The 27,331-nt window shown below is 37.8% G+C and overlaps 2 protein-coding genes across 2 annotated transcripts in view; one reads left to right on the top strand and one right to left on the bottom strand.

The window, feature by feature from the left end:
* Positions 1-8,899, bottom strand: part of EIF2A (eukaryotic translation initiation factor 2A) — a 351,702-nt gene extending 342,803 nt beyond the window's left edge. Inside the window, exon 1 of the mRNA XM_053710036.1 lies at positions 8,864-8,899. Within this exon, the coding sequence (XP_053566011.1) occupies positions 8,864-8,891 (28 nt within the window). The 5' untranslated portion in view covers positions 8,892-8,899. The remainder of the gene's footprint in view (positions 1-8,863) is intronic.
* An 8,586-nt stretch (positions 8,900-17,485) lies between these two features.
* On the top strand, positions 17,486-22,526 carry SERP1 (stress associated endoplasmic reticulum protein 1). The gene is made up of 3 exons (XM_053710035.1): positions 17,486-17,696; positions 17,809-17,884; positions 21,461-22,526. The coding sequence occupies exons 1-3, from the start codon at positions 17,613-17,615 to the stop codon at positions 21,499-21,501; spliced, it is 201 nt and encodes a 66-aa protein (XP_053566010.1). The 5' UTR covers positions 17,486-17,612; the 3' UTR covers positions 21,502-22,526.
* Positions 22,527-27,331: the final 4,805 nt, after the last annotated feature.

Genomic DNA, 27,331 nt, shown 5'->3' with positions numbered 1-27,331 from the left:
GTTGTGTTCAATGCATAATATTTTTGGGTAATCTCTTCATTTCTAATTGCTATATACTGCAATTTTTTTTCCTGAATTATAAAACCCAATAAGCTGAATTGGTTTTTTCTTTAAAATAGTACAGATATTGGTATTAACAAACAGATAGTTTTACTCATTCCCTGTTATTCCTCAAACTTTCTTAGTTTTACAAAACTTTTTCTCCAATCCTCAGCCGACTACCACAGTTGCCATATACACAAATCACTCTGGTGTTGGGTTTTTTTTTTGTTTTTTTTTCGATCCCCTTTTTTTTTTCTTTCTTCCCTCACCTCACTCTGTGTTCCCTTTTTTTCCATTGTCCTATACATAATAATAACTATAATACACCCAAAATTGTAACCCACACTTACCCAATCACTATCCCTCACTCCTATATATTATTTTAAGCACTGATCACCCTTCACATGTTAATTAGTCACATGGACAAATTTTTATCAACACAAGCCAAAAACTCACCTGCAACTATGGCAGCTCGTCAAAGGGAAAAGAGAAATAAAAATACTGCGGAAACTGCAGCAGACATTCACATTGCTAGTCCTAGCTCTACATACAGCTGATACCTTAGACATTCAAGCTTTAGTATCCAACATATCTGATGCTCTAACGCCAAAATTTGACTCCCTCAAACTAGAAATTAAACAGGACATCACGTTATTATCAAATGAATTTAAACAATTCTCTGCCAGACTCTCAGAGGTGGAACAGAGAACCTCTGATTTGGAGGACTTAACATTGACTCAGAACTCCAAACTGGAGCTCTTAAATACCACCCTACTAAAAGTTCAGAGCAAATTAGAGGATTTAGAAAACCGGGCCCGGAGAAATAATTTCAGAGTGATAGGAGTCCCAGAAGACAAACAATATGAGGATTTGTATAAATTGTTAACAGTTACTATTCCCCAATTGCTAAAAATTCCACACTCCCAATCACAATTTATATTAGAGAGAGCGCATCGAATAGGCCCACATATCACTGATAAAGAACACATAAGAACTAAACCTAGACCTATTATAGCGAAAGCTCTAAACTTTCAGGACAAAATTACACTTTTACACTACTATCGCAAACATCAACCTATATACTTAGGAGAAGCAAAAATCATGATTTTCCAAGATTTCTCTGCAGAAACTGCTGCTAAAAGAAGAGAACTAGCCCCAATATGCACAAGACTAATAAATCATAATATTAAAGCTACAATAACCTACCCAGCTAGACTTAAGATCTCAGCAAACGATCAAACCTACTTTTTTGACTCAGTTAAAAATGCTGAGAAATTTTGTACCGAGACCTTCCCACTAGAAAACTTAGGACTCTGAAAGCACAAGTTAGGATGTTCCTAATATTTATCAGATAACAATTTAAGATGTATAAATCAGGCTTTGTCAAGCGTTGTGATAATACCTGGGATGGGAAATTAAAAAGTCCCAGGAATAAGCTTTTCTTCCCCATAAAAAAAAAATTTTTATTCCTTTTTTTTTTTTTTTTTTTAATTTATTTTTATCTGTTTTCTCTGGTTCTATTATTAAAAATTAATGTTGTCTGCTTTTAAAGTGACCTCTTGGAACATAGGGGGCATTACATCACCCATTAAACGTAAGTCAATCATTTCACAGTTAAGAAAAATAAATTCCGACATTGCCTTCCTGCAGGAGACCCATTTAAAAATGGAAGAAGTTCTTAAACTTAAGACCTCCTGGGTCAATGAAGTGCTGGCCTCCCCGAGTATCCGGAGGAAAGGTGGAGTAGCAATCCTACTAGGGAAAAGGCTTAAATATCATATTCTCCACATATTTGCGGACTCGGAGGGGAGATTCTTATTGGTTAAAATTAAAATATCTAATACAATATATACACTGTGCAACATATATGCCCCCAATATCTTTAGCTCTTCTTTTTGGGACACTCTCCAAGCCAAGCTGATTACATATAGAGAGGGTTTTCTAATTCTTGGCGGGGACCTAAATATGGCACCCCAAAGTCCCCTAGATAGACTAAGGCACAAAAGTGCCTCCCATAAAACAAAAAGAGACAACCTAGAAACAAAAATGTATCTTAGACTATACCAGGTCTTTGGAGTTAGAGATATCTGGAGAATCCAGAATCCGGATTCTAGGGAATTCTCTTGCATCTCCAAGGCACATAAGTCTTTATCAAGAATTGATGTAATTCTTCTAGATGAAAGGCTTTGTGCGTCAAGACTGTCCACTGGAATTCTTCCCATCTGCATTTCAGATCATGCCCCAATTTTTCTAGAGCTTAACATCAATAACGTTACCCCCAGATACTCTAGGTTCTATTTCCCAACATATTTAGGATCCGATCTTAAATTTAAAAACTGGCTCATTTCCAAATTTCAAGAATTTGTCTCTTTTAACCAGGACTATGCTAACCGCCCGTTCATTTTTTGGGAAGCAGCCAAGGCAGTACTGAGGGGAGAGATCATAGCCTATACCATTAATAGGACAAAGAAATTTAAACATAGGGAAAAAGAAATCTTAAAATCTATTTCTAACTCATACAATTTATATCTCTTAGATAAATCTTCAAGAAGTTGGCAAAAATATATTCAAGCATTAAAAACAAGGGACGCCTTTCTGCTATATAAAACGACCCAGAGAGACTTGAAGTTTCAAGCAAAATTATACAGATATGGAAGTAAAAATGGGAAAATTTTGGCAAGTTTAGTAAAAACTAACAAATCCCCCTCACTAATAGACTCTCTACAGTCAGAAGGGAAAACCATAACGGCTTCAGAAGAGATCACCCAGGCCTTTACAAATTATTATCAGGACCTATATTCCTTGAAACATTCAAATGTTTCTGAGCAAAAATCATTCTGGGAAAAGATTGTCTTTTGCACGTTATCCCCTGACCTGATTGAACCTCTTAATAGCCCCATATCTGAAATAGAGATCTCTAAAGCAATTCAAGATCTGGCCTTAAATAAAGCTTCAGGCCCTGATGGCCTTCCTAACGAATTCTATAAGATTTTATCAGTAGAAATTTCACCCTATCTTTCTTCGCTCTATAATGATATATATATATATAAAGGGTATTACCCCTCCAGCCACTTTTTCAGCATCATACACCACCCTAATTCTTAAACCAAGAAAAGAGCCGGATAAAAAGGAATCTTACAGGCCCATTGCATTGCTCAATGTGGACTATAAATTAATGGCCTCAATCCTAGCTTCAAGGCTCCAGCTACTTCTTCCTAAAGTCATTCATAAGGACCAAGCGGGATTTTTACTTAATCGAAATTCTTCAGCAAAGATAAGGGAACTCTTTCTGACCATAGATTACTTCTCCAGAGAGGGAAGAGGAGAGGGGGGTAGAGTGGACACCCTGGATGCGGCAATTATTTCAATTGATGCTGAAAAAGCCTTTGACTCAGTTCACTTTGACCACCTTTCTTACTCTCTTCAGCAATTCGGGTTAACTGGTAACTTTCTTAACTATGTTGATAATCTTCATAAATCTGCTTCCACTAGGATGATAGTTAATGGCATACTCTCTTCTGACATATATCTCAAGAGAGGAACTCGTCAGGGGTGCCCCCTTTCCCCCCTCCTCTTCGATATCTCTATCGAACCCTTAGCTATATATGTCAGACAATATCTTGATGGTATCAAGATTGCTAAGAAGGAGTTGAAAATCGCACTCTATGCTGACGACATTCTAATTTACATTTCTGATACTCGTGTTAATATCCCGAAATTAATAACAATTATTGAACAATTCGGTTCCTTCTCAGGCTACAAAGTAAACACATCGAAATCTGAGCTTATCTGGATCAAGCAACCAAAGGATCCCCCCATAGATATCCCATTCAAAATTGTGACCGATTCCTTCACTTATCTTGGTATTATAATATCTTCCAATCCTAAGGAGTGGTACAAACTTAATATACCTCCAGTCTTGAATAAAATCAAGGAGGACTTAAAAAAGTGGCAAAGTATCCCCCTTTCCCTTTCGGGTCGAATTGCCCTTTATAAAATGGTATGCCTTCCGAAACTACTATATGTGTTACAAAACACCCCAGTGATCCTTAAGGGAAAAGACATTCTCCATCATAATATGGTACTGAGGAAATTTATCTGGCAAAACAAGAAACCTAGAATCTCTCTCCTTAAACTCTCTCTTCCCAAAAAATACGCTGGGTTGGCTTTGCCAGACATCAAATTATACAATCTTGCCTTTCTGGCTCGTTTAATTATGGACTGGATATTTGAGAAGGACTACATTACGAATAATGAGCTTGAAAGAAGCATAGTAAATCCCTTTGCACCTTTAGCAATTATCCATTGTACTGTTGCCTCTCTCCCCAGTGAGCTAAAAAAACTGAAGACCATGTTTATTCCATTGCAGGCCTGGTGGAAAATTTGTAAACTCCTTAAAATAACACATAAAATATCCAAATTTATCCCCTTAACTGGTAACCCTCTCTTTCAACCAGGAATTCAATCATCCCTATTCCAAAAATGGAAAACTTTGGGGTTAAACAACATCTCTCAATTATTAGACAGGGAGAGAAAATGTATAAAGACCTTTGGCTCACTAAGAGAGGAGTACGGTCTTTCCCATAAAGAATTTTTTGCTTATCTACAAGCAAGGCATTTTGCTATGGGCCTGGTTGAGGAACTTGGCTGGAATTGGACTATGGGACCCATAGAGAAGTGGCTAACATTAGTTAAAAATGGCTTTATGTCAATCTCCCCTATGTATTTAGACCTAAGCTCCCTAAAAGGAGATCTCAATTTGGAAAACATCTCTATTAAATGGGGAGCAATCCTGCAACAAAACTTGGTGGATAGTAAAATAATTGAATTTTCAATTGACAAGGTTTCACGAACTACTCTTTCTTCCTCCTGGAGAGAGTCCCATATAAAACTCTTATCTAGGACCTTCTTCACCCCTGAGAGGGGTTCTAGATGTAGAAGTTTAGACTTTAACTCCTGCCCCAGATGTTCGCTTCCTGCGGCCAATCTTATTCATATGATTTGGGAATGCCCAATTATCCATCAATTCTGGATGAAATTACAATTTTGGTTTGGGACAATGGGGATCTCTCCTCTGACTCTGTTACCATTTGATATTGTATTTCTTCGAAAAGAACCGGAAGGCCACTCTGCAAATACTAAAATTATTAATTTAGTCATACTAGCAGCACGAAATTTGATTTTCAAAAAATGGAAATGTAGGACAGCCCCCAGTATCCAAGAGGTCAAAAGCTATCTCAAAAAACAATGTATCCTGGAACAGATTAACACTAATCTAAATGACGAAAACGATGTTATTAAATTTTTTGGAAAATGGTCAATCTTCAACCGGAACCTATCATTATCTGAAATAGAATATATAATATACCCATTTAGAAACACAGAACTGGTACTACTTGGCCTATGGCAATAAATTAGTGCAGACACCTGGAACTCTTTAATGCCTATCTAAAGTATGTTCTCTTTTTTTTTTTCTCTCATATTCATATTACTCCCCCGGTTGTTTTGCTTCTCCCACTATTAGCGAGAGAACTTAGTAACTTAACGAAAGAAGAAGATGGGGGACAATGGGGGGGAAAAGGGAAAGGAAAAAGGGGGAAGGGAAAAGAAGGGAAAAAAAAGAAAAAAAAAATCCAACAACTAGGTGTACATAGGAAAACAAGGACTGTTATAATAAAGTATCATTTGATCATTGCTAAATGTGAATATGTACATAAATTTCTGCTATGTAAAATTGTATTAAAACTCTCTTGTTGGATACAAATAAAAATTATTATAAAAAAAAAAAAATTGCATGCTCTATCTGATTCACAAATGAAAAAATTTGGGTCCAGTGTCCCTTTAAGTTAAGTTCTGGCAGAAAGTCTGTGTGTGTGTGTGTCTGTGTGTGTATATATATATATATATATATATATATATATATATATATATATATATATATATATATATATATATAAGTTTGTGGGGTTTTTTTTTATTTAAAATTATATATTTTCTGCAGTGTAGGATCCCCCTTACCACCCAACCTCCCTGAGGCCCCCCCAACCAGCTCTCTAATCCTCCCCCCCTCTCACTACTCAGTGCCATTTTGGGTACTGGCAGCTTTTCAAAATAATGTGTGCTTTTTTTATATATATAAATTTTTATTTTCCTGTATTGTAGCTGCCCTCCTCAACACCCCCCCTCTCCCAGATCCATTTTTTAACACATAATTCCCCCCCTCCCTCTCCCAATACCCGCTTCCACCAAGACTTAAATTAACATTAGTGCAGATTGCATGTGTGCGCGCACCGGGACTATTCTGACAGGAAGTGATCCAGGGATGGCTCTCTCTGCATCAGTGTTTTAAAAAAGGTATTGCAGTGATGCCTCAATATCGAGGCATCACGGAAATACCTTAAAAGCAGCTGGAAGTGATCAGGATTGCTTCCAGCCGCTTTAAACCCCTAACAACCAGTTTGTGTATTACGTACCCTGTATGACGTGTGTCGTTAAGGGGTTAATATTGACTAGACTGTCCCTTCAAAGGATCACTAAACACAAATTACAAACTACATTATTTTGAACCTTCATATTGGATGATAATTTTGCAATGAAAACTGCAGCTTTATTTTGTCAAATGAGTATTTTTTTATTTTTTTTTATGTTTATTAATTTCGCTTATTTCCCTGTCTCCCAGAACAAAAGTATCTTTGCTAACCAATCACAAACTAATATTCAGCAATTGAGACACACTGGGGAAGTCTGCCCTTATGTAAGGTGGTATGAAAGGGATACTGAACCCAATTTTGTTTCTTTTGGGATTCAAATAGAGCTTGCAATTTAGCCACCAATCAGCTATTGCTGAACCAAAGATGGGCCGGCTTGTAAGCTTACAATACTGCTTTTTCAAATAAAGATACCAAGAGAACAAATAAAATTAGAAAGTTGCTTAAAATTACATGCTCTATATGAATAATGAAAGAAAAAAAGTTGGGTTCAGTATCCCTTTAAAGTGATTGTCAATTTAGATGAATCGGTGGCCGGTTTTTAATAATCCAATTAAAAACCATGGGCACTTTAATTCATCAAAATTTACATTTCACTTGTTTTCTTCAAATACTTACCTTTTAATCCTGACAGCCGCTGCAGCGCTTCCTCCGCCCATCGCAAGCCCTCTTTGCGGGTCCAAAATTACGAATCCGGCTTCCTCCAATCACGGCGTTGCCTCAGGCCTGGCAGGGGGGGAAGCCGTGAGTGGAGGAAGCCGTGGCAATCGCTGGAGCGACTGTGAAGATTAAAATGTAAGTATTTGAAGAAAACAAGTGAAATGTAAATTTTGATGAATTAAAGTGCCCTTGTTTTTAACAGGATTATTAAAAAAACGGGCACCGATTCATCTAAATTGATATTCACTTTAAGTATTAACCCAAACCTCCCTGGGAGAAAGTGAAACAATCACACATTTTAGATTTATTTTACAGCAAAAGGTAACCAAATAAATAATGAATCATGTATATTGCAATAATGTTTCACTTGCAATAATTAAACATTTTATAAGTTGTTGAAATGTCAAGTTTAATTGTCCTTTATTTTGGACTCAAAGCATAAAATTTGCCGGGCATGCAACAGAGTAAAGAAATTTGGAGTGTAAAGAGGTTTTTTTTTTCGGAGAGGTGGGGAGGGAATAGGTAAAATACAGGAGGCATGTTTTCTGTGGATAAAATTAGGACATTTTCTATGCAAGATACAGGAGGAACCTCAGAACAGAGAATAGCCCACCACTGGAGAATGGGTTATCTAGCTCGCAACATTAAAAAAGTTAAAGGGACATGAAACCCAAATTTTTTCTTTTATGATTTAGAAAGAGCATGCAATTTTAAACAACTTTCTAATTTACTTCTATTATCTAATTTGCTTCATTCTCTTGATATGCTGTGCTGGAAAAGCATATCTAGATATGCTCAGTAGCTGTACATAGATGCCTCATATGATTGGCTCACCCATGTGCACTGCTATTTCTTCAACAAAAGATATTTAAATAATGAAGCAAACTAGATAATAGAAGTAAATTGGAATGTTTAAAATTGTATTCTCTACTTGAATCATAAAAGGAATTTTTTGGGTTTAGTGTCCCTTTAAGAACAATACAGGAATGCTTGTGCTGCCACATGTCCATTATTCGTAGGGATAAGGTCATAAAGATCACAGTAAATACACTTTTAAAATGACAATCTGATGGGGGGGGAGTTATGCTCTAAGGCCACCACTCATTTGAAAAGATATTTGAGGTCGCTCCTGATTGGCTCACAAAAGGTTTCCTGATTGAAAGCTAATTGCTACTCCAAAACTTTACATACAAATTGAACCCATTTTGGAATGCTAAACACATAGCCAGGGCTGATAAAGGGCATGCTATTAACATTTAGATAGTTTAAACGCACAAACTAAAACAAATATATTCAGGAAATAATATGCATGCAGCTATTGGTGCTATACATGTTTGCATTAAGACTGTGCAGCACAATCCAAAGACTAAAATTATTTAATAATATTTAATGTGGTCCAAAGTCCCAGCAAACGCTGAATGAATGCTATGACTATAAACCAAGAAATGCCCATGTATGTATAACACCTTGCGCACTATACACTTATCAGCGATGCTGTGAAAACTTGTAAAAAGCGATGACTGACAGATACACCGTTCATGGGCTAATCAGGTTGCCAAACGGACCCTGCAGAAACCATAGTGAGCAAGACATACTGTCAAAACGTGACACAATCACTAACTTCCACAAACCACTAGCCCTGTCGGCATTTCCCTAACACATGAGGCACGAACCTGCCAGTAGCGGCGTGGGTGGCGCCATCTTGAGCCGGAAAGGGGCAAGTGACGTAAGCAAATCGGGGGAGGAGTCATAGGTTGATACACGTAGCCATTAGAGAACACGTCACGTGGCGCGGATTCACATACAATGAAATGTGGTTGGTGTTGTTCTGTATCCTACCGCTGAAGGGAACTGTAGATGGTGACTCATAGTTACTTCTTACTTGTCCCATAAGTAGATTAGACTTGCATTTTATGAATGAAAATTAATTACACATATTTGGGAAAAATAGGCATTCGCTTTCAGTGGTGTTTTGTTTTAGCTTTTTTTAATGACACCTGTTCTCGTAATCGTAAAGCTGCATAATTAAAAGGATAGGAAATTAATATTGAAAATGACAGCAACGATCGCTTGTTAGGAGAGGGTTTTTTTTAACACTCAAAGAGTGTGTATTATGTTGTCATATGTATTGTATCATCAGTGAGGTATGCAGAAATAGGGATGTCTTATGTGTTCTTTGATTTTGAAATGTAGTTTCGTTTTATTATTATAGATTTAAAAAAATATAACTGTAACTATTATTTAAATCTCAATAAAAAATTAAAAAAAATAGCAAGTCTTGCTGCTGGCAACGAGACACACGCTTCTCCAATCCTGGAAGCGACACGGATAGCCTACATAGTACATACAGTGTATGGATTGGCAGCCGTAAGGAAGGGGTTAAATACAGATAGGTGAATGCCAAAAGTGCCCCCTCCCCTTCATCAAACATTGCAGGGGGCTGTATACTTGGGAACCTGCCATTACCACATGTAATCACCTGAAAATTAGAGGTGGATGTAACCCCTTTATTTAAAGTGACAGTCAAGTCCAAAAAAAGTTCATGTTTTAAATAAGAGCATGTAATTTTAAACAACTTTCCAATTTACTTTTATCACCAATTTTGCTTTGTTCTCTTGGTATTCTTAGTTGAAAGCTAAACCTAGGCAGGCTCATGATCATTTTTAAGCCCTTGAAGTCCACATCTTATCACATGCTTTTTTATTTGCTTTTCACAGCAGGGGATAGCTAGTTCATGTGAGCCATATAAATAACAACATTGTGATCACATCCGTGGCTTTTGGCAGACACTGCACTAATTGGCTAAAATGAAAGTTAATAGATAATAAATAAAATGTAATGTGATCAGGGGAATGTCAGAAGATGCTTAGATACAAGTTAATCACAGAGGTAAAAGGTACATTAATATAAATCTGTTGGTTATGCAAAACTGGGTAATGGGTAATAAAGGGATTATCTATTTTTTTAAACAACAAAAATTCTGGCGTTGACTGTCCCTTTAAAAGGGGAATTCTCTGTAGTTGAATCAGGGGAGAAGATATGGGCTCTGTCATAGCCCCCCCCCCCCCCCTCCTCTATTGCAAGGTATTACCTGTTTTTTAGTAGGGCAAATGATTAGCATTTTAAATGGTAATAAGCTGCATCCAAGAGGGAAAAGTGACACATCATTTAAAATATGCCATTTTCCCCTTTCAGATGAGCAGTTCCCAATCTCTCTGACTAGGTAAACCACAGTTTAGCAGGTGCTGTTGCAGTTTTTTTTTGGGGGGGGTTTAAACAGCGGTCTCCAGCATCTTACAGGAGCATGAGACCCTTCATTTGAAAAGGCATCCTCTTCCTTCATATGTCCCTGTACATGGTCTGGGAGCTAAAATGTGATACTATTATGAAATAAAAGTACTAATAATTCACACCTGCATCCTGTAAACATTTAGTAGTGAATGGCAAGATAAAATACATTGGAGGGTGACATGGTCTTAGGATGGACAAAGCTGGTAAGGGAAAGTAAACACAATTCAATTTTAATATAAAAGGTTTAGTTATGCATACCATATGGAATATAAAATCATTATTTGTTTTGCCCCTTTTCATGTAATGTTATCATTTTTAAAAACTAAAATAGCATACCACATACGTCAATTCTAACTCTGCTACATATCTGTCTTTTATTGGCTTTAACAGATATGAACTGTAAAGCAAAGCACTTTATACTAACATAATGACTGTGACAAGCCTTGGCAACTGGAGGCTCAAGCCCAGGTTGGGTCCTTCAATTGAAGCAAGTGATGGGGGAGTTTTGCTATTAAAAAACAGTTGCAGAAAACATGATGTTATTTTTTTTTTAATGTTTAGACTTGGCTGAAATGTTATTCTATAGCAAGATAACAGACATGCATTCTACTTAGAAGGCGTTTACCGTTCCTGATTAATTTTAAGGTGCTTGGAAAATATCAGCAACCACAAAACATCAGAAGCTCTACAGCTGATGTTTAAAATCTGTCATCAATGTTTATTGAGTGCCTATGATTAAAAAAAATTGGAACTTGTAGCACATCAGGCAAATCGTGTATGACAATGTCAGCTGATTAATCAAAAACTGATAAAGTAGATAGATAAGCATAAATGAGACATCTTATTTTGCATGGAGCGTAATCAAATACCTAAGAAACAAAATGGGCCTCATTTCTAGACATAAATAAGGAATCTTTGGTGTTGAAGGAGGGGTCACAATTACCCCTCCATGCATTCCCTCATAATTTACTGTATGCACCCCCAGTAAATGTATTTTTTTGTGCTGGGCTGAGCTAAATACAATTATGCAATGTGGCTATTTTCAGATGTGACCCCTTAGTGGAGATTATCAGGTGTGCATGGGGAATCATACACCCTCTTCCTAGACACCAGAGATCATCAGAGAGAGCGCAGTGACCTGATAGTAACAATGTGTCAGAAAGGGGGGAATACCTGTTCTGTATGTCTTACTGGAGAAAAGTAAAAGGCCTATAATAGTAAAAAAATAACATGCTCTAATCTGTTTGAACAGGTAATCTTACTCCTGTTAACCTATACTACTGTGAGTTTAACCCCAAACAGACTGTAGAAGAACCACCTGGTCCAGTTATCAGTGTTAGTTGCACAACTAAGATGTGCAACTAGCACTGCTGATTGGTGGTTTCTGCTTGGGACCGGCAGTGTTCTGCAGGTCTCAAGAGGCATTTATACTGTGTGATTAACCCCTTTGCAGGGGTTAAACATACAGTAGTGCAGGGTTAATAGTGTTACAGTTACATGCTCTAACAAATTAGTGGGTTACTGGTAATTTATGGTAAACAAAGATTATGCATAACATGGCTATTGTCACTTGTGACCTCTTTATGGAGATTATCTGTCAAGGATACTAGACAGCTAAGGTTACCCCCCACCCCCCTACAACCTCACCCCTGTTGTTTCTCAGTGGTTTTGGGCTCCTCAGAGCAACCGCAATCTCTGGAAGCTTTTGTTTGCATAGTTTTGTGTTCCAAACTTGTTTAGAGAAGAGCTGGTCTATGACCTGATAAACCCTTCTAGGCTGGCTGGGCTCCTGGAACTCCCGGTCGGTCACAGGACAGCAGGACACCAGCTAACTTTACCCCTGGTCACTCCAGCAACCATGTGCCCCAGAGCTCCGCTCTTTTGGGGATTAGTAGCCCCTAGGGAGGACAAGAGGTAGGGGAATTACCGGAGGGGAGCTGCTATGGGAACCGATGGTTTTGGACACCCCTACCCCCATAAATTCAACGGGCTGTATCTTCGGTCCCCAATAACGAATCACACCGCTTTTTGGACTGCGGCATCTGGGGACAGAGAGCTTTCAAGTGCCGCTGCTCCCCCGGGATAACCCCAAAACCATCACCACTGTGTCCTTGGATTCTGTGGGACTATGGTTGCTATGGAGGCGCCGGTCAGTCTGGAGGGGCGGGAATGGCGGGAAAACTGTGGCATTGTCTTCTGTTCTTATCAAGATAAGTGTGTGTATAAAAGATGTGTGTTTTGCTCAATAAAATCAGTTCTTGTTTCACCTGAATTCTAGTCTGTCTAGTTATTTGGGTGGGCTCCTGCTAGAATCACTTTCCTGAGCTACATAGCAGCCTGTTCCAGGCAGAGGAAGGACCCTCAGGCAGAGCTACCTAGTCTGGGTAGCTGGAGTCTGCCACAGGGTGGGACCCTGAGTACTGATGTTGTCGGGCATCAGGGGTAGCTACAGGCTGTGGTCACTTGCCAGCTACATAGCTGCAGTCGGCAGGGAGGAAGCAGGACCCGTTTGGCGGAGCTACCCAGTCGGGGTAGCCGGGGTATCCGTCACATATCTTTATGGACATATGGAGAATCATTTATTTATTCGCTTCCTAGACACACAACATCATCAGAGGGAGCACAGTGGCCTGAGGGTAGCAACGTGTCAGAAAGGTTCTGTATGTCTTACTGGAAGATTAATATTTATATTCTTGAGCTCTGTGTGTTACTGCCAAAAATGCACTGATTTCTGTATATACTCCCCTTAGTTTTTTTGTTTTGTTACAACAATGAAACAGAAGTTTGATTTAAATTAGTTTTTGGTTGGTAAGGGGTGTCATATTTTTAAATGCCTAGGGCAACACAAATCCTGTTCTACTGCATATGATATGCTCAGCAACTCCCCCTGTGTTATCCTCAGTAAATTTCAGCCCATTCTACAAATGCTTCCCTTTGTCACTTAAAGGGATATAAAACCGTTTGTTCCTAAGCACTAAGCAGTGGGTTATGCTGAATAGAAATCATTGCAATATGTATCATTCATCATTTTAAATTATTTTAACTTGTATTTCTTTTTTTGTTTGTTTGGGGGGGGGGGGGTTGGCCACAGTACTCTAAAATGTGTACCCTGTAATGTGTTCACAATGGTCCATTTTACCAGCTTGTGTATTTAATTGTTGGCAAACAGCTCCTTTACCTGTATTTGTTATTTGAAATAGCTACTTTTGCCTGTTGTATCCCCACTTATACTGAAAATATGAGTAACAAACATTTTCTCTGTAAAAAAGCAATGTAAATTGGAGACAAATAGCACTGATTAATCTCCCAATTGGGGTATATGGGAGAATGTTTTTGTAATTTATTCAGTCATAACCCCCTGTCATACTTAGCATTTCAATAACTAATATAGATAACTTTTAACAGGCCTGCTTTACTTGCAGGTTTAGCCCAAAGTTGGAGAACAGGTGATGGTTTTAATAAGCAAAAACAGCTATTTCAAATAAAAATATGCATTAAAGAACAATTTCTCATACATTTAGTACTATGCAGTGTGTATAACTAATACATTGGAACACATTAAGGTGAAAAAAATGGTATAGCATAGTGTCCATTACTTTCTGTTACAGCCCCACATGTGGCTCTGTTTTCAACAGGAAGGCAAAGGAGGGGCTTCCCCTTTAAAGTGGTTGCAAGGAGACACATGCACTAGCTTTAGTCAGATTCATGCCCATGCTCAGTAGAGGACTTTTGCTGCAAAAATAATGTCATGGGAAGCCAGCTGAGAACCTAAATTCTCATAATGGCAGCTGCTTTCCCTTACTATAGGCAGTGTCTAGACAGAGACTTTTTAAGTATTGGTTTTGCACATTTTGCAAGAAAACAAGTAAGATGTTTGCTGAATTTAACACAATGTTTATTTTAATGTTTACTTTGATTTTACATATTTACATTGTAATGGAGCACTGTTTCAAATCTCTTTTAAGTATCTGTGATCTACAGAGGTTAGCCCACCCTGCAACAGTCACCTGTTTGTCTTGTCACAGAAAGGATTAACCAACCCTTTCCACCTTAACCAGTTTGTCACAGTCTAGCCACTAGTTCAGTGAGTGCAAGGGTTAACAAACACACTCTCGTCTATACTAGACCCAGAAACATGTCCAAACTCTCCTTTAATGCCACACACACTGTACTATATGTGCTGCCACTGCTTTAAGATTATTATATGGAAAATCCTACTGAAAAACCCAGACTAACAGATTAAAAATACCAAAACACAATAAAGAAACATTTATTATACAGAAAAAAAGAGTAACAGTGTATTTATATACAAAAAGGAGTAAACATTCTTCTCTCTTCCCATTTACCCCTACCCCTCCTACATTGTGGCTGAAGCTGACAGTAGTTGCTCTTCTCTCAACTATTTATGTTTGTGTTGTAAATTGTTTTTCTAAAGTTTATTGTTTGCAATTATCAAAATGTGACATCTTTTGATTTTGAACAGCGACAAGATCTGTGACTAAAATTAACTAATCAAGGGATATACACACCTCTGTTCTCTTCATCAGGATAATGTATGGATGTTACTTAACTGCATCATTGTACTGTCTAATGTTATTGTCTCCATACTATAATGCTGATTTTTCAATAGAGCTCATTTATTTAAAAAAAAAAAAAAGGAATTAACAAACATAAATACACGCAAAAGGAAATGGGTTTACAACAAAAGGAGAAAATATAAGCGAGCCTAATACTGTACTGTCGCAAGGAAGCTTTGCAAGGAAAATGGTCACTTATGCTGTTGTCTGCAGTCTCCCATGTAGAATTACAATATTATGTTGTTGAATTTACCATTAAATACATTTATCTTTTTTTTCTTCTTAGGTCAGGTTTCTGACCAGGCCCCTTCCGGAGTGAGCAAGGAAGGTAGCCACCTCTTTTTATGGCAGGCTATAAACCCCATTGCATGCCCTGGCTGATGTTTTAGGATACCTTATCATTTTAGTTATGTATCTACAGTACACATATACTTAAACAATCCCATTGTGACATCATGGGGATTATTTTGATACCAAACTTGGCATGTCTGTCATATTTGGTCATCCAGTAGCATAACAGTGCTTAAAACATGTGTTAAGATATCCTATAGTTTCTGTCTTGATAGAGGACACTGTCTTCTGTCATTCTGTGTCCCATTTTAGGCTATAAAGATCACTGTAGTGAGAAGACTGAATTGACAGTATCTTTCTTTCCTTTGTCCAAATTTTTGTTAAAGGATGTGTTGTCATTATCCCACTAACACTTGTACAATTCTCTATTAAGGTGTTTTATAAATAAAATATAATATTCAGCAACTCTAATCACATATTCTAACCACCACACTTCATATTGCCCTTAGTCTCAGCAACTCTTATTTTTTTCCATCTTACTCAGGAACTTTGTCTCCAACACTTGCTAAGACTAGGCTTACCATAATTTTTAGAGGTGAAACTGGGACCACCTGGTGCGGTGCCAGTGGGGGTGTGGTCAAGGGGGTGTGGTAATTTCCGATCCTTTTAAAGTAGTAGCTTTTATGTGTGTAATGTTTTGTGGATACTCTACCCTTCCTCAGTCAAACAAGTGAATCACACAGTTTAAATAGACCATAACACCACCCCCTAGTGAAAAAGGCACCATTACGTTGTCATGGCAAATAAATCATTAATCTAAATCTCAGATTCTAAATAATGCCAAACATCAACCATAATTATCACTCTCATAATTATCAATTTCATAATTTAATATCTGCAGTGTAATAAGTGTTTTATGTGTCTAATTAAGGAACAGAGCCAAATACTGATAAGGCATAAATACAACATTGAATGAAAGTAAAAAAGAAACACGTACCTGCTAAAGCTGTTTAAGAGGCTACTCTATACCATAATGCAGGAAGATTATAGCCAAAATGCTACCCTGCATGAAGTAAAGCAAGATCCAGGCCAAAAATCCTGCCTGTCTGTACTTCCTATTCATACCCATATGATTCCCCTAAAGGTGTATTACCGGCAATGTCACCAGGGGTTGGGGGGGGGTTAAATTCTTAGAAAAATAAACCAAGTAGTACTACAAAATTAAAAAAAAACCTATGCTGCTCACTCAGCCTGTATTACTAAATGTAAACTTTGAAGGACACAAACGTTAAGCTAAGCAGGGCTGTATGTAACAAAGTACCAGCATCCAGCTATGCTGGAGAGCCACAGTCCAGTCATTTTGAATAATGTGTCTGGGTTTCAGGAGGGCTAAAACCCGGACACATGATTATAAACCTGGAGGTGGCAACCCTACTGGGACAGAATGAACAACTGGGTGGGACACTGGGACAGCGCCTCCAAACCGGGACAATCCCAGTAAAAGTGGGACTTCTGGTAAGCCTAGCTAAGACACTACCGTCTTGTTTAGTAACTCATGCAAGATAACATGGAGGTGCTCTTTTAACACCAGCAGCCAAGCAAGGATGTGGCAAGCAAGGTTAGGCTCAGGTACTGCATGAGGTTTTTTTCTATAGCTGGAATGTATCATGCAGAATCCTGAATGATCACCCTGCAACAGTCTACTTAAATATTGCGGTAGCAAAGCAATAGCTTATTTGTATTTGTCCCTATTTGCCATTTCAGATGGGGAAAATATACAGTACACGCTCCAGAGGCTTTTCAATGTGTTCGCTACTGAACTGCAAAACAATGCAAATTTACTTACAAAAAAGTTTAAATATTTCTATAACATTTAGTTTGCATACAGATTATGTGAACGCTGTCTTCAATTGTTGATATGTAGCTATTTAAATATATTACATTTATAAAATGATGGCTCTTATCATGTCCCTTTAACTGTTAATAATACGTGTACCACTTGTGTCAGCTGTTAGACATACACGTTTCCACATTTTTCATATTCCCTAACATTGCAGTGCACAGCAAGTAAGAGGAACTATTTGACAAGGTTTGATTACGTGCTCTTCTCAAGGCGAACACGTAGTTCCGGTTGTGGGCGTGTCCAGTGAAATTGCCTACGCTGGCAGCTCTGCTAGTCGGTATTTACTACTCACACCCAGGAGGGTAACGGTCGGTTAATTTGCCCCTCGTTCTTCCGTATCGCGCTGTCTGAACCTTAGCCATGGTAGCTAAACAGAGGATCCGTATGGCTAACGAGAAGCACAGCAAGAACATAACACAGCGAGGCAACGTGGCTAAGACCGCGGTATGTTTGGGTGGCTGGAGAAACACTTTGATACTGTGTGTGCGTTACATATGGTGAGTGTGGTTATATGAAGGCTTTGTATATTCTATCTAACCTGCTTCTTTCCCTACAGAGGAGTGTGGGAGATGAAAAATCGTCAGTGGGACCTTGGTTACTGGCTCTCTTCATCTTCGTGGTGTGTGGGTCTGGTAAGTAGTTGTCTACAATAAAGTCCATTTGTTCGGTTGACTTGCTCTCTTGGCTGTCTGGCAAGTATATATTGTATAGGTACTTTAGTTTTTTTAATTAAACTCTTTAGCTAGTAAATGCTTAATTCGCTTAATCTAACACCTACTCTGGATCTTCACCCTATTACTACACTAACATCCGCTGTAATCAGCTATCAAAACTGTCTCTAACGTACCTCCTAATAGATACATAGTACAGATAATTATTATTCCAGTGCTAGATATACATTTACCAGTATTACTCAGTTAGATAATGTGTTCATTGGTAAATGTTAGTGTGATTCTTAGTGATGACAATACTTGCTGACCTAGAGACTAATTTGGGAGCAATCTAAAAAAACGATCAAATTGTAATACAACCTATATGGTTCCTAAAGTTTCGTTTGCTGTAACTAACAACTTAAAGTGAATGTAAATTTTGATGCTAAAGTGCCCGGTTTTTAAAACTTTGATTAAAAACAGGGGCACTTTAATTCATCAATATTTTCATTTTACTCCTGTTGTGAAAATAAACTTACTTTTTAATCTTCACAGCAGCTCCAGCTTCCTCCACCTGTTTCAAAGCCTCTTCCTGGGTCTAAAATGAGGTATCTGGCTTCCTCCAATCACAGCAGTGAATCAGACACTGAATCCCCCGGGGGGGAATCTGTGATTGGAGGATGACCTATCAATCATTTCTGACATCAGAAATGGCTTGTGAGACCGGAGGAAGCAGCAGCTGCTGTGAAGATTAAAGGTACAGGTTTTTGTCACAACAGGAGTGAAATGTAAATTTTGATGAATTAAAGTGCCCCTGTTTTTAATCAAAGTTTTAAAAACCGGGCACTTAAACATCAAAATTTACATTCACTTTAAATAGTTTTATTATAGTGCTCATAATGTGTGCATTAAGTCCTATTTTCTCCTCAACCTTCCATGTGTTCTGAAAACGTTCACTTTAGTTTATAATCTACATATTGACATGAACTCTAGCATATCACAAAGACCACAGCAAGTTCAGTTGTAAAATAATTCTAGAGTTCATGGCTGTATGTAGATTAGATGTCACTTGTGCAAGTCTTTCTACTAAAAAGCTTGCTAGTCAAAACAGAGACTAAGAAATACAGGCTTAAAAATGTGGTTGTCATATCATTAGTGATAATCTCTTAAACTGAGATTTGGATGTATGGTTTCAAATGCTTGTTGTGCCCATGGTAACATACCCGTGACTTCTATCATACAGGTGATGTATGTTACCCTTATGTTAGGCACATTATAAGAAAGGTTGTCATTGGCACAGCTAAATTGAAAGCAATATTTTGATATGTTTATTTTGTTGCACTCAAGTTTACCTTGCTTTTATGTTGCCATATGGAATGCCGATTTTAATAGCTCGCCATCATAGAAGCTAAGAATAAACCTACTGTTCTTTATTAAATGCCACATGACGTGTGTTCCTATATTAACATAATTAAGAATATTTATTTACAACTTTGCATATTTTTTTAGTAGATTAGTTAGTTATTCTTGTCCTAATGTACCATCAAAAAGACCCCCCCCCCATCAGCTGTTCTACTTAGGCTGCCACCTGTGTTTACAAAGGAAAATTTACCTTGTGTAGTGTTCCTTGGAAACTGGAATTAGTTATTGTAAAGTTGAATGATTATTTAAAAAACATGGGCACTTTAAGTCATTAAACTTTACAATTATGCTTCTTTTTTAAAATACTTACCTCTTTTGTTACTGTAAACTTAACGCCAATCCTCCGCCTGCATCTCCTACAGTATTTAGCATATTGATGTCGATCTGGCTTCCTCCAATCGCTGTGTACCCCCTTTGGCGTCCAGCTCGTGAGGCACACAACAATTGGAGGAAGCCAGATCGACATCAATATGCTAAATACTGAAGGAGATGCCGGAGGAGGATCGGCGGTAAGTTTACATTAACAAAAAGGTGTAAGTATTTACAATTACACTTTTTTTTGTTTTTTTTTTTGTTAATGACTTAAAGTGCCCGTGTTTTTAAGAGTATTTGTAAATACTAGGCTTTGTCGTTCAACTTTACAATCACTTTAAGAAACTAGTGAAATACATCAAACAGTTGTTTGGCTCCATCTTTTGAAATAAGTGTCAAGTGTGTCTGTATGTACATATATTGTGTAAAAAGTAACAAGTTAGTAGTACTTTTTCTAGTATTATAGGGTCATGGGAGTTGTAAACCCTCCATAGTCTGATGGTGTTTTTTTTTGTTTTTGAAGACTAGAGGCTCGTCCTGCTACTAGTTATCCATATGCCTAATATGTCTTAAAGGGACATAACACTCACAATGTTTTTACTTTTTTATTTAGATTACATTTCTAATTGATTTTTTTTTTTTATATATAACAGATTTATGGGGCCATCTAGTGATCAAATTCTTGCACAACTTGTGCTACTTGGTGCTCCAGAAACAAGCACACTACCAATCTACGTATGCTCTTACACTGAACTCAATTATTTTTTTTTCTTTCATGATTCAGATAGAGCATGCAATTTTAAGCAACTTTCTAACTTACTCCTATTATCAATTTTTCTTCGTTCTCTTGCTATCTTTATTTTAAAAAGAAGGCATCTAAGCTTTTTTTAGTTTAGAACTTTGGACAGCACTTTTTTTTTTTTTTTTGGTGGGTGAATTTATCCACCAATCAGCAAGGACAACCCAGGTTGTTCACCAAAAATGGGCCGGTATCTAAACTTACATTCTTGCATTTCAAATAAAGATACCAAGACAATGAAGACAATTTGATAATAGGAGTAAATTAGAAAGTTGCTTAAAATTTCATTCTCTTTCTGAACCGTGAAAGAAAAAAATTGGGTTCAGTGTCCCTTTTAAAGAAAGGAAATTTGATTAGAATTAAATTCGGTATAACTTTTAAATTGTATGCTCTATCTGAATCATGAACATTTCATGTCGTGTTTTTTTTTTTTTTTTTTTTTAAAAAGAAAAGGGAAACGATCACTTAAGTTCTTGTTCCACGCTCTGCCTGAGACTAAAAGCAAACTCTATAACATGCAGGTGCTGCACATTAAATTTGTAGCATTTTGAAATAGGTTACAGATTTTACTTTTTGACTTATTAGGAGTGTGTGGGACAAGCACAATTTGTACACAAAACATTTATGCCGGGGTTAATTTGTCTACATCGGAACAACGTTCCGATGTAAACAAATTGAAATCGGATAGGGCGTTCCATGCTGTCCTAGCGCTGCTAAAGCCCAACGCAGTTAGGACGGCATGGAAAGACCCAACTACGGGAAAAGGGTTAAGATCACTTTTTTTTTAAAAAAAATTTTTTTTTTTACCTTATTGGTCATGAGTTCAAAGTTGTTAGGATATATTTTTTTGGCAGGGGGGGGGGAAGACTCTTTTGCTTGTGGTACAGTTAAGCAGGGAACCATATGTTTTTCAAGGCACAAACTTTCTTTGCTGTAGAGATCATGGGATGTTAGAGCTTTTAAATAGACTTTTTTTTTTTTTTTTTTACAAGAAAATCTAACCCAATTAATTTATATTCCTGCAGCCATTTTCCAGATCATTCAGAGTATAAGGATGGGCATGTAAAGAGACGGCAACGCCAGACCATCTTCTGTTCTCCTGTGAAGTATAAAATGAACTCTGTTTTGATCTGTTGACCTGGACAAAAAAAAAGAAAAACGGATTTCACATAACTGCCTGTTCCAGAATATCAATTTTATTATGACTCGTCATCTGATTCATTCCAGATTATTTCACCAAGGTCATTCCAAGTTTTCTAATCCATACCGCAGTGCCTTCAAAAAGCACCATATGCATTTGAGCAATAAATGCAGATTCTCTGCCATTGTGGAGCTACTTATTCAGTGAAATATCATTTAAAGTTTTTATGTGGAACTAATTTGTATGCATTGTAGATATGTGTAGTCCAAACAGGTCTTGTGTTGAATGTTCTACTTTTTTTTAATGTATAAAATTGGTTAATTTTTTTTTAATTTAAAAATCAAAAGCTGGAATAATTGGATTATTCTTTTATATACTGCAAGGAAACAATTGTACATAATTAAACTTTGATCCTGTCTTTAGGTTCATTCCCTTTGGGTAGCTTACTTTAACATATGGTGCAGCAGAAGCCACTACCTATTTAGAACTTCGTGCAAAATCTCCTGTTCTTGTTGCAAGACGAACAATAGTCACCTGCCCTTACAATCTACTAATGGTCATGCTTATTTTAGTGATCAGTTGCACACAGACCCATGGGATAGACTGTTCAGTAACCATCTATCTTAAGCCAGGTAGTGAGCTATGGTGTGCTCAGTAAGCTTGGCAAAGCATATTGCTGCTTTCAGATACTGTTGGGGGCTGCCAGTGTTTTGCTATTTAGGATTGCCACTGTATATTACATCTGATTTTTGCATGCAAACATCTTCCTGATCTAAGATTCCCAAAGTTGCTTACCTCTGGTTAGTCATTTATTCTGTTGTGACAAAGCATAAGGTTTGTGGCATAGCTTGGAGGAACAGTTACAGTATTGTAAGAAAATGTGATCTACAGCAAACTGGTGTACATTTGATGCTTTTTTCAAAGTACAAATAAATCGTTCCAAAAATGCATTTAAACAGTTTGTTAACATATTGAAAGATTAGTAGTTTTCTGGTAAAGTAAAAAACTAGCAAAAAACAAACATGTACTTGTAACACCATAACACAATAAAAACTGAAATAGCCACACTTGGTGCAGACAACTTAAAACTTCACTTTGATTAGGATTATGTGAAACATTACATTGTCTGCTATCTATTACCTTACTCTTCTAAGATTGGTAAGAAATATGAATTTGGATGGTAAAATGTAACCATTCCAGCCAAACCTGAAGTGCACATCACTGATGCTTTATTTTGAATAGAAGCATTTAGCCATTATGCTTATATTAGCAAAAATGTGTCTTAACCCTTTCAGTGCTAATGACGGCTCTGAGCCATTGCATAGTTTCCCACTCGGGTGCTAACGACGGTTCAGAGCTGCTGCTAGCACTCTCCCACCTTGAGGGAGATCTGGGGGCTCCTACCCCGCCGATCGGGCCTGTATAGTGACAGGCTTCACGTTTTGCGCAGTGACATCACGCAAAATGATGTGATGTCACTGTGCAACTATTTAAAAAAAAAAGAAAAGTATAGGGAAAGAGGGCATGCTGCTTAGAAGCCTGTATCTAAGCAACTACAGACCCCCAAGACCCACTGTTGGGAAGGTAATCACCTAACCTTTCAAACGGTATAAGTCTTGGGGATCTGAAAAAATAAATATTTAAAAAAAAAAACTTAAATCAGCTTAGCACCCAGGTGGGAAAGTGCTTAGCATTCAAAGGGTTGATAAATACTATCACTGGTTTATTTAGAGGTTTTACTGTGCATGTACGGCATATTTAGATATACCACATTCTACCAGCATTTTGTGAGATGTGCATTTCAGTTTGGTTGATTGGTCCCTTTAAAGGGAAACCAAAGTCTTCCAGATGCGTACTTGTATGTTCAGACCTAAGACTCTCGTAAAATGATGGTCTATAGTCCTCCATAACATATGGGATATATTTTCCTCCACTAGGAGGTCAAGAACTCATATCAGAGCCTTAAATCCATCCTAGTTTTGTTCTTGGCCTTGTAGGAATTGGTTTAGAATAGAAGTATTACCAGCTACATGCTTTTGGTTTTAAATTTAGATCAGACCAATATGAGACCCAGAGTTCCTGGGAATTATAGGGGTCGATCCGATAAAAATCGTCGCCCGCAAAAGCCGGCGACGCCAATATTTGCGCTGGTTTGGTATCCTATATACGGCGTAACCTAGAAGTTACGCCCATATATTTCTGCCGTCGCCCGTAGTTTTTTGGGCCATAGACAGGTATACCAAACCAGCGCAGTTTGGTATCCAATATGCAGCGTAAGGACTTACGTGGCGAAAATGGAGAAATCTTACTCCATTTTCACCTCGCCATAAAAAGCAGCCGTAAGAAGCCTTACGCTGACTATTGGAGCCCCCGTAACTCCCTAAACTAGCTAGAAAATAAACCTAACACATGCGCAATGTCTATCTCCCTGTCAACCGCGATCTGCTAAAATAAACCTAACGCGTGCGCAATGTCTATCTCCCTGTCAACCGCGATCCCCCGCCGCAATCCATAATAAAGTATTTAACCCCTAAACCGTCGCCATCTACATAAACTAACCCCCTACTGTGAGCCCCTAAAACCGCCACCATCTAACTGATCTATCCCCTAATGTGAACCCTTTACACCGCCGCCATCTATATTAAAATTATTAACCCCTAATTTAATCTACCTACCCCGCCGCCAGCTATATTATCTATATTAACCCTAAGTATATTATAGTTAATATAGTTATTACATCATATATATTAACCCTAATTATATTAGGGTTAATATAGTTACTATAGTATTTATATTAACTCTATCTAACGCTAACACCCCTAACTAAATTCTTATTAAATAAATCTAATTCATATTATAAACTAAAATATTCCTATTTAAATCTAAATACTTACCTATAAAATAAACCCTAAGATAGCTACAATATAATTAATAATTACATTATAGCTATGTTAGGGTTTATATTTATTTTACAGGTAAATTGTTAATTATTTTAATTAGGTATAATAGCTATTAAATAGTTATGAACTATTTAATAGCTACCTAGTTAAAAAAATTACCCAATTACCTGTAAAATAAATCCTAACCTAAGTTACAAATACACCTACACTATCAATAAATTAAATAAACTACAAATATCTATCTAAAAATACAATTAAATAAACTAAACTAAATAACAAAAAATAAAAAAAGATTACAAGATTTTTAAGCTAATTACACCTATTCTAAGCCCCCTAATAAAATAATAAAGCCCCCCAAAATAAAAAAAATCCCTACCCTATTCTAAATTAAAAAAAGTTCAAAGCTCTTTTACCTTACCAGCCCTTAAAAGGCTGCTCTTTTGCCTGCAAAATAAAAACACAATACCACCCCCCAACATTACAACCCACCACCCACATACCCCTAATCTAACCCAAACCCCCCTTAAATAAACCTAACACTACCCCCCTGAAGATCTCCCTACCTTGTATTCACCAAGCCGGGCCGAACTCCTCCTCCGATCCAGGCGATGTGTTCCAGCAAGCGGCAGTGAAGTCTTCTTCCATCCGGGCGATGTCTTGAAGCAAGCGGCAGAGAGTCTTCTTCCATCGGCGATGTCTTCAAGCAAATCGGCATCTTCAATCTTCTTTCTTCGCTCCTCCGCCGCGGAGCATCCTTCCGGCACGACGACTTCCCGACGAATGAGGTTCCTTTTAATGACGTCATCCAAGATGGCGTCCGCCGAATTCCGATTGGCTGATAGGATTCTATCAGCCAATCGGAATTAAGGTAGAAAAATCTGATTGGCTGATTGAATCAGCCAATCAGATTCAAGTTCAATCCAATTGGCTAGATAGGGTTATTATACTTAGATAGGGTTATTATACTTTATATATATATATATATAATAACGATATTAACTATATTAACCCTAATATAATTAGGGTTAATATATATAATAACTATATTAACCCTAATATAATTAGGGTTAATATAGCTGGCGGCGGTGTAGGGGGATTAGATTAGGGGTTAATAAATTTATTATAGGTGGCCGCGGTGTAGGGGGATGTAGATTGTAGGCAAAAGAGCAGTTTACTTTGTGACAAAGCCCAGCCAAAAGCCCTTTTAAGGGCTGGCAAAAGAGCTGAATTCTTTGGGGCATGCCCCGCAAAAAGCCCTTTTAAGGGCTGGCAAAAGAGCTGTTACTTTGGGGCAATGCCACGCAAAAAGCCCCTTTTCAGGGCTATTTGTAGGGTTAGACTTAGGTTTAGTGGTAGGGATAGTTTAGTATTTCAGGGGTTAAATAATTTAATATAGCTGGCGGCGGTATAGGGGATTAGATTAGGGGTTAATAATTTTACAATAGATAGCGGCGGGGTAGGGGCTTACTTTAGTGGGTAGGTAAGGTAGATGGCGGCGGTAGTTAGGGGCTCACTTTAGGAGGGTTATAAATTTAATATAGCTGGCGGCGTTTTAGGGGTTAATAATTTTATTAGGTTGCGGCGGGCTCCGGGAGCGGCGGTTTAGGGGTTAATAATTAATAATTTTATTAGGTTGCGGCGGGGTTTGGGAGTGGCGGTTTAGGGGTTAATACATATTTTATTGTTAGGCTAGTGAGGGCGGATAGAGGGTTAGACGTGTCGGGCTATGTTAGTAGGCCATGTTATTGCAGTGATGCCTCGATATTGAGGTATCCTGCAATAACATTTGTTAGCCATCTGATGCAGAGAGAGCCTCTCTGCACCGGCCAGCGATGGTCGTGATCGTTGGTGGGTTGGAGCTGAGGCAGGTGGGTGGCCAATGATGGGATGATGTGGTCAGAGGGGACGGGATCGCATGCAGGGGCAGCGGGTGGGAACGCAACACTTTATTAGATAAGGTGGGAATCTTTAGCTAAGGGACCTGAGAGGGGATGGGGGGTTGGATATTGAGGGGAGGCAGCTAAACTACAGAATTTTTTTTTTTTTTTTTAAATACCGTATTTTATGACAATCTGGGTACTGGCAGACAGCTGCCAGTACCCAAGATGATGCAAAATGAGGGGAGGGTTAGAGAGCTGGTTGGGGGCTAAGGGGGATTCCTACACAGCTGAATGTTTTTTGGGTTTTTTTAAAAACAAAAATCATCATAGTACTGGCAGGCTTTCTGCCAGTACTTAAGATTGAGGGGACAATTGTGGGGGAGGGAAGAGAGCTTTTTGGGAGGGATCAGGGGGTGGGATGTGTCAGGCTGATTTCTACACTAAAGCTAAAATTAACCCTACAAGCTACCTAATTAACCTCTTTACTGCTGGGCATAATACACGTGTGGTGCGCAGCGGCAATTAGCGGCCTTCTAATTACAAAAAAGAAACACCAATGCCATATATGTCTATTTCTGAACAACAAGGATCTCAGAGAAGCATTTACAACCATTTGTGCCATAATTGTACAAGCTGTTTGTAAATAATTTCAGTGAGAAACCTAAAGTTTGTGAAAAAGTGAACACTTTTTTTTTTTATTTGATCGCATTTGGCGGTGAAATGGTGGCATGAAATATACCAAAATTGGCCTAGATCAATACTTTGGCTTGTCTTATAAAAAAAAAATATAGACATATCAAGGGATAATGTTCCAATGTAACTCGCTAATTTTGAAAAAAAAAATGGTTTGGAAATAGCAAAGTTCTACTTGTATTTATTGCCCTATAACTTGCAAAGAACATGTAAACATTGGGTATTTCTAAACTCAGGACAAAATTTATAAACTATTTAGTATAGTTGTTTCTCCAACATTGG

The sequence above is a fragment of the Bombina bombina genome, chromosome 4, assembly GCF_027579735.1.
Source record: "Bombina bombina isolate aBomBom1 chromosome 4, aBomBom1.pri, whole genome shotgun sequence".
Classification (NCBI taxonomy): Eukaryota; Metazoa; Chordata; class Amphibia; order Anura; family Bombinatoridae; genus Bombina; species Bombina bombina.
Note: the sequence above shows the minus strand (reverse complement) of the source record. Positions and strands in the feature narration are given on the sequence as shown.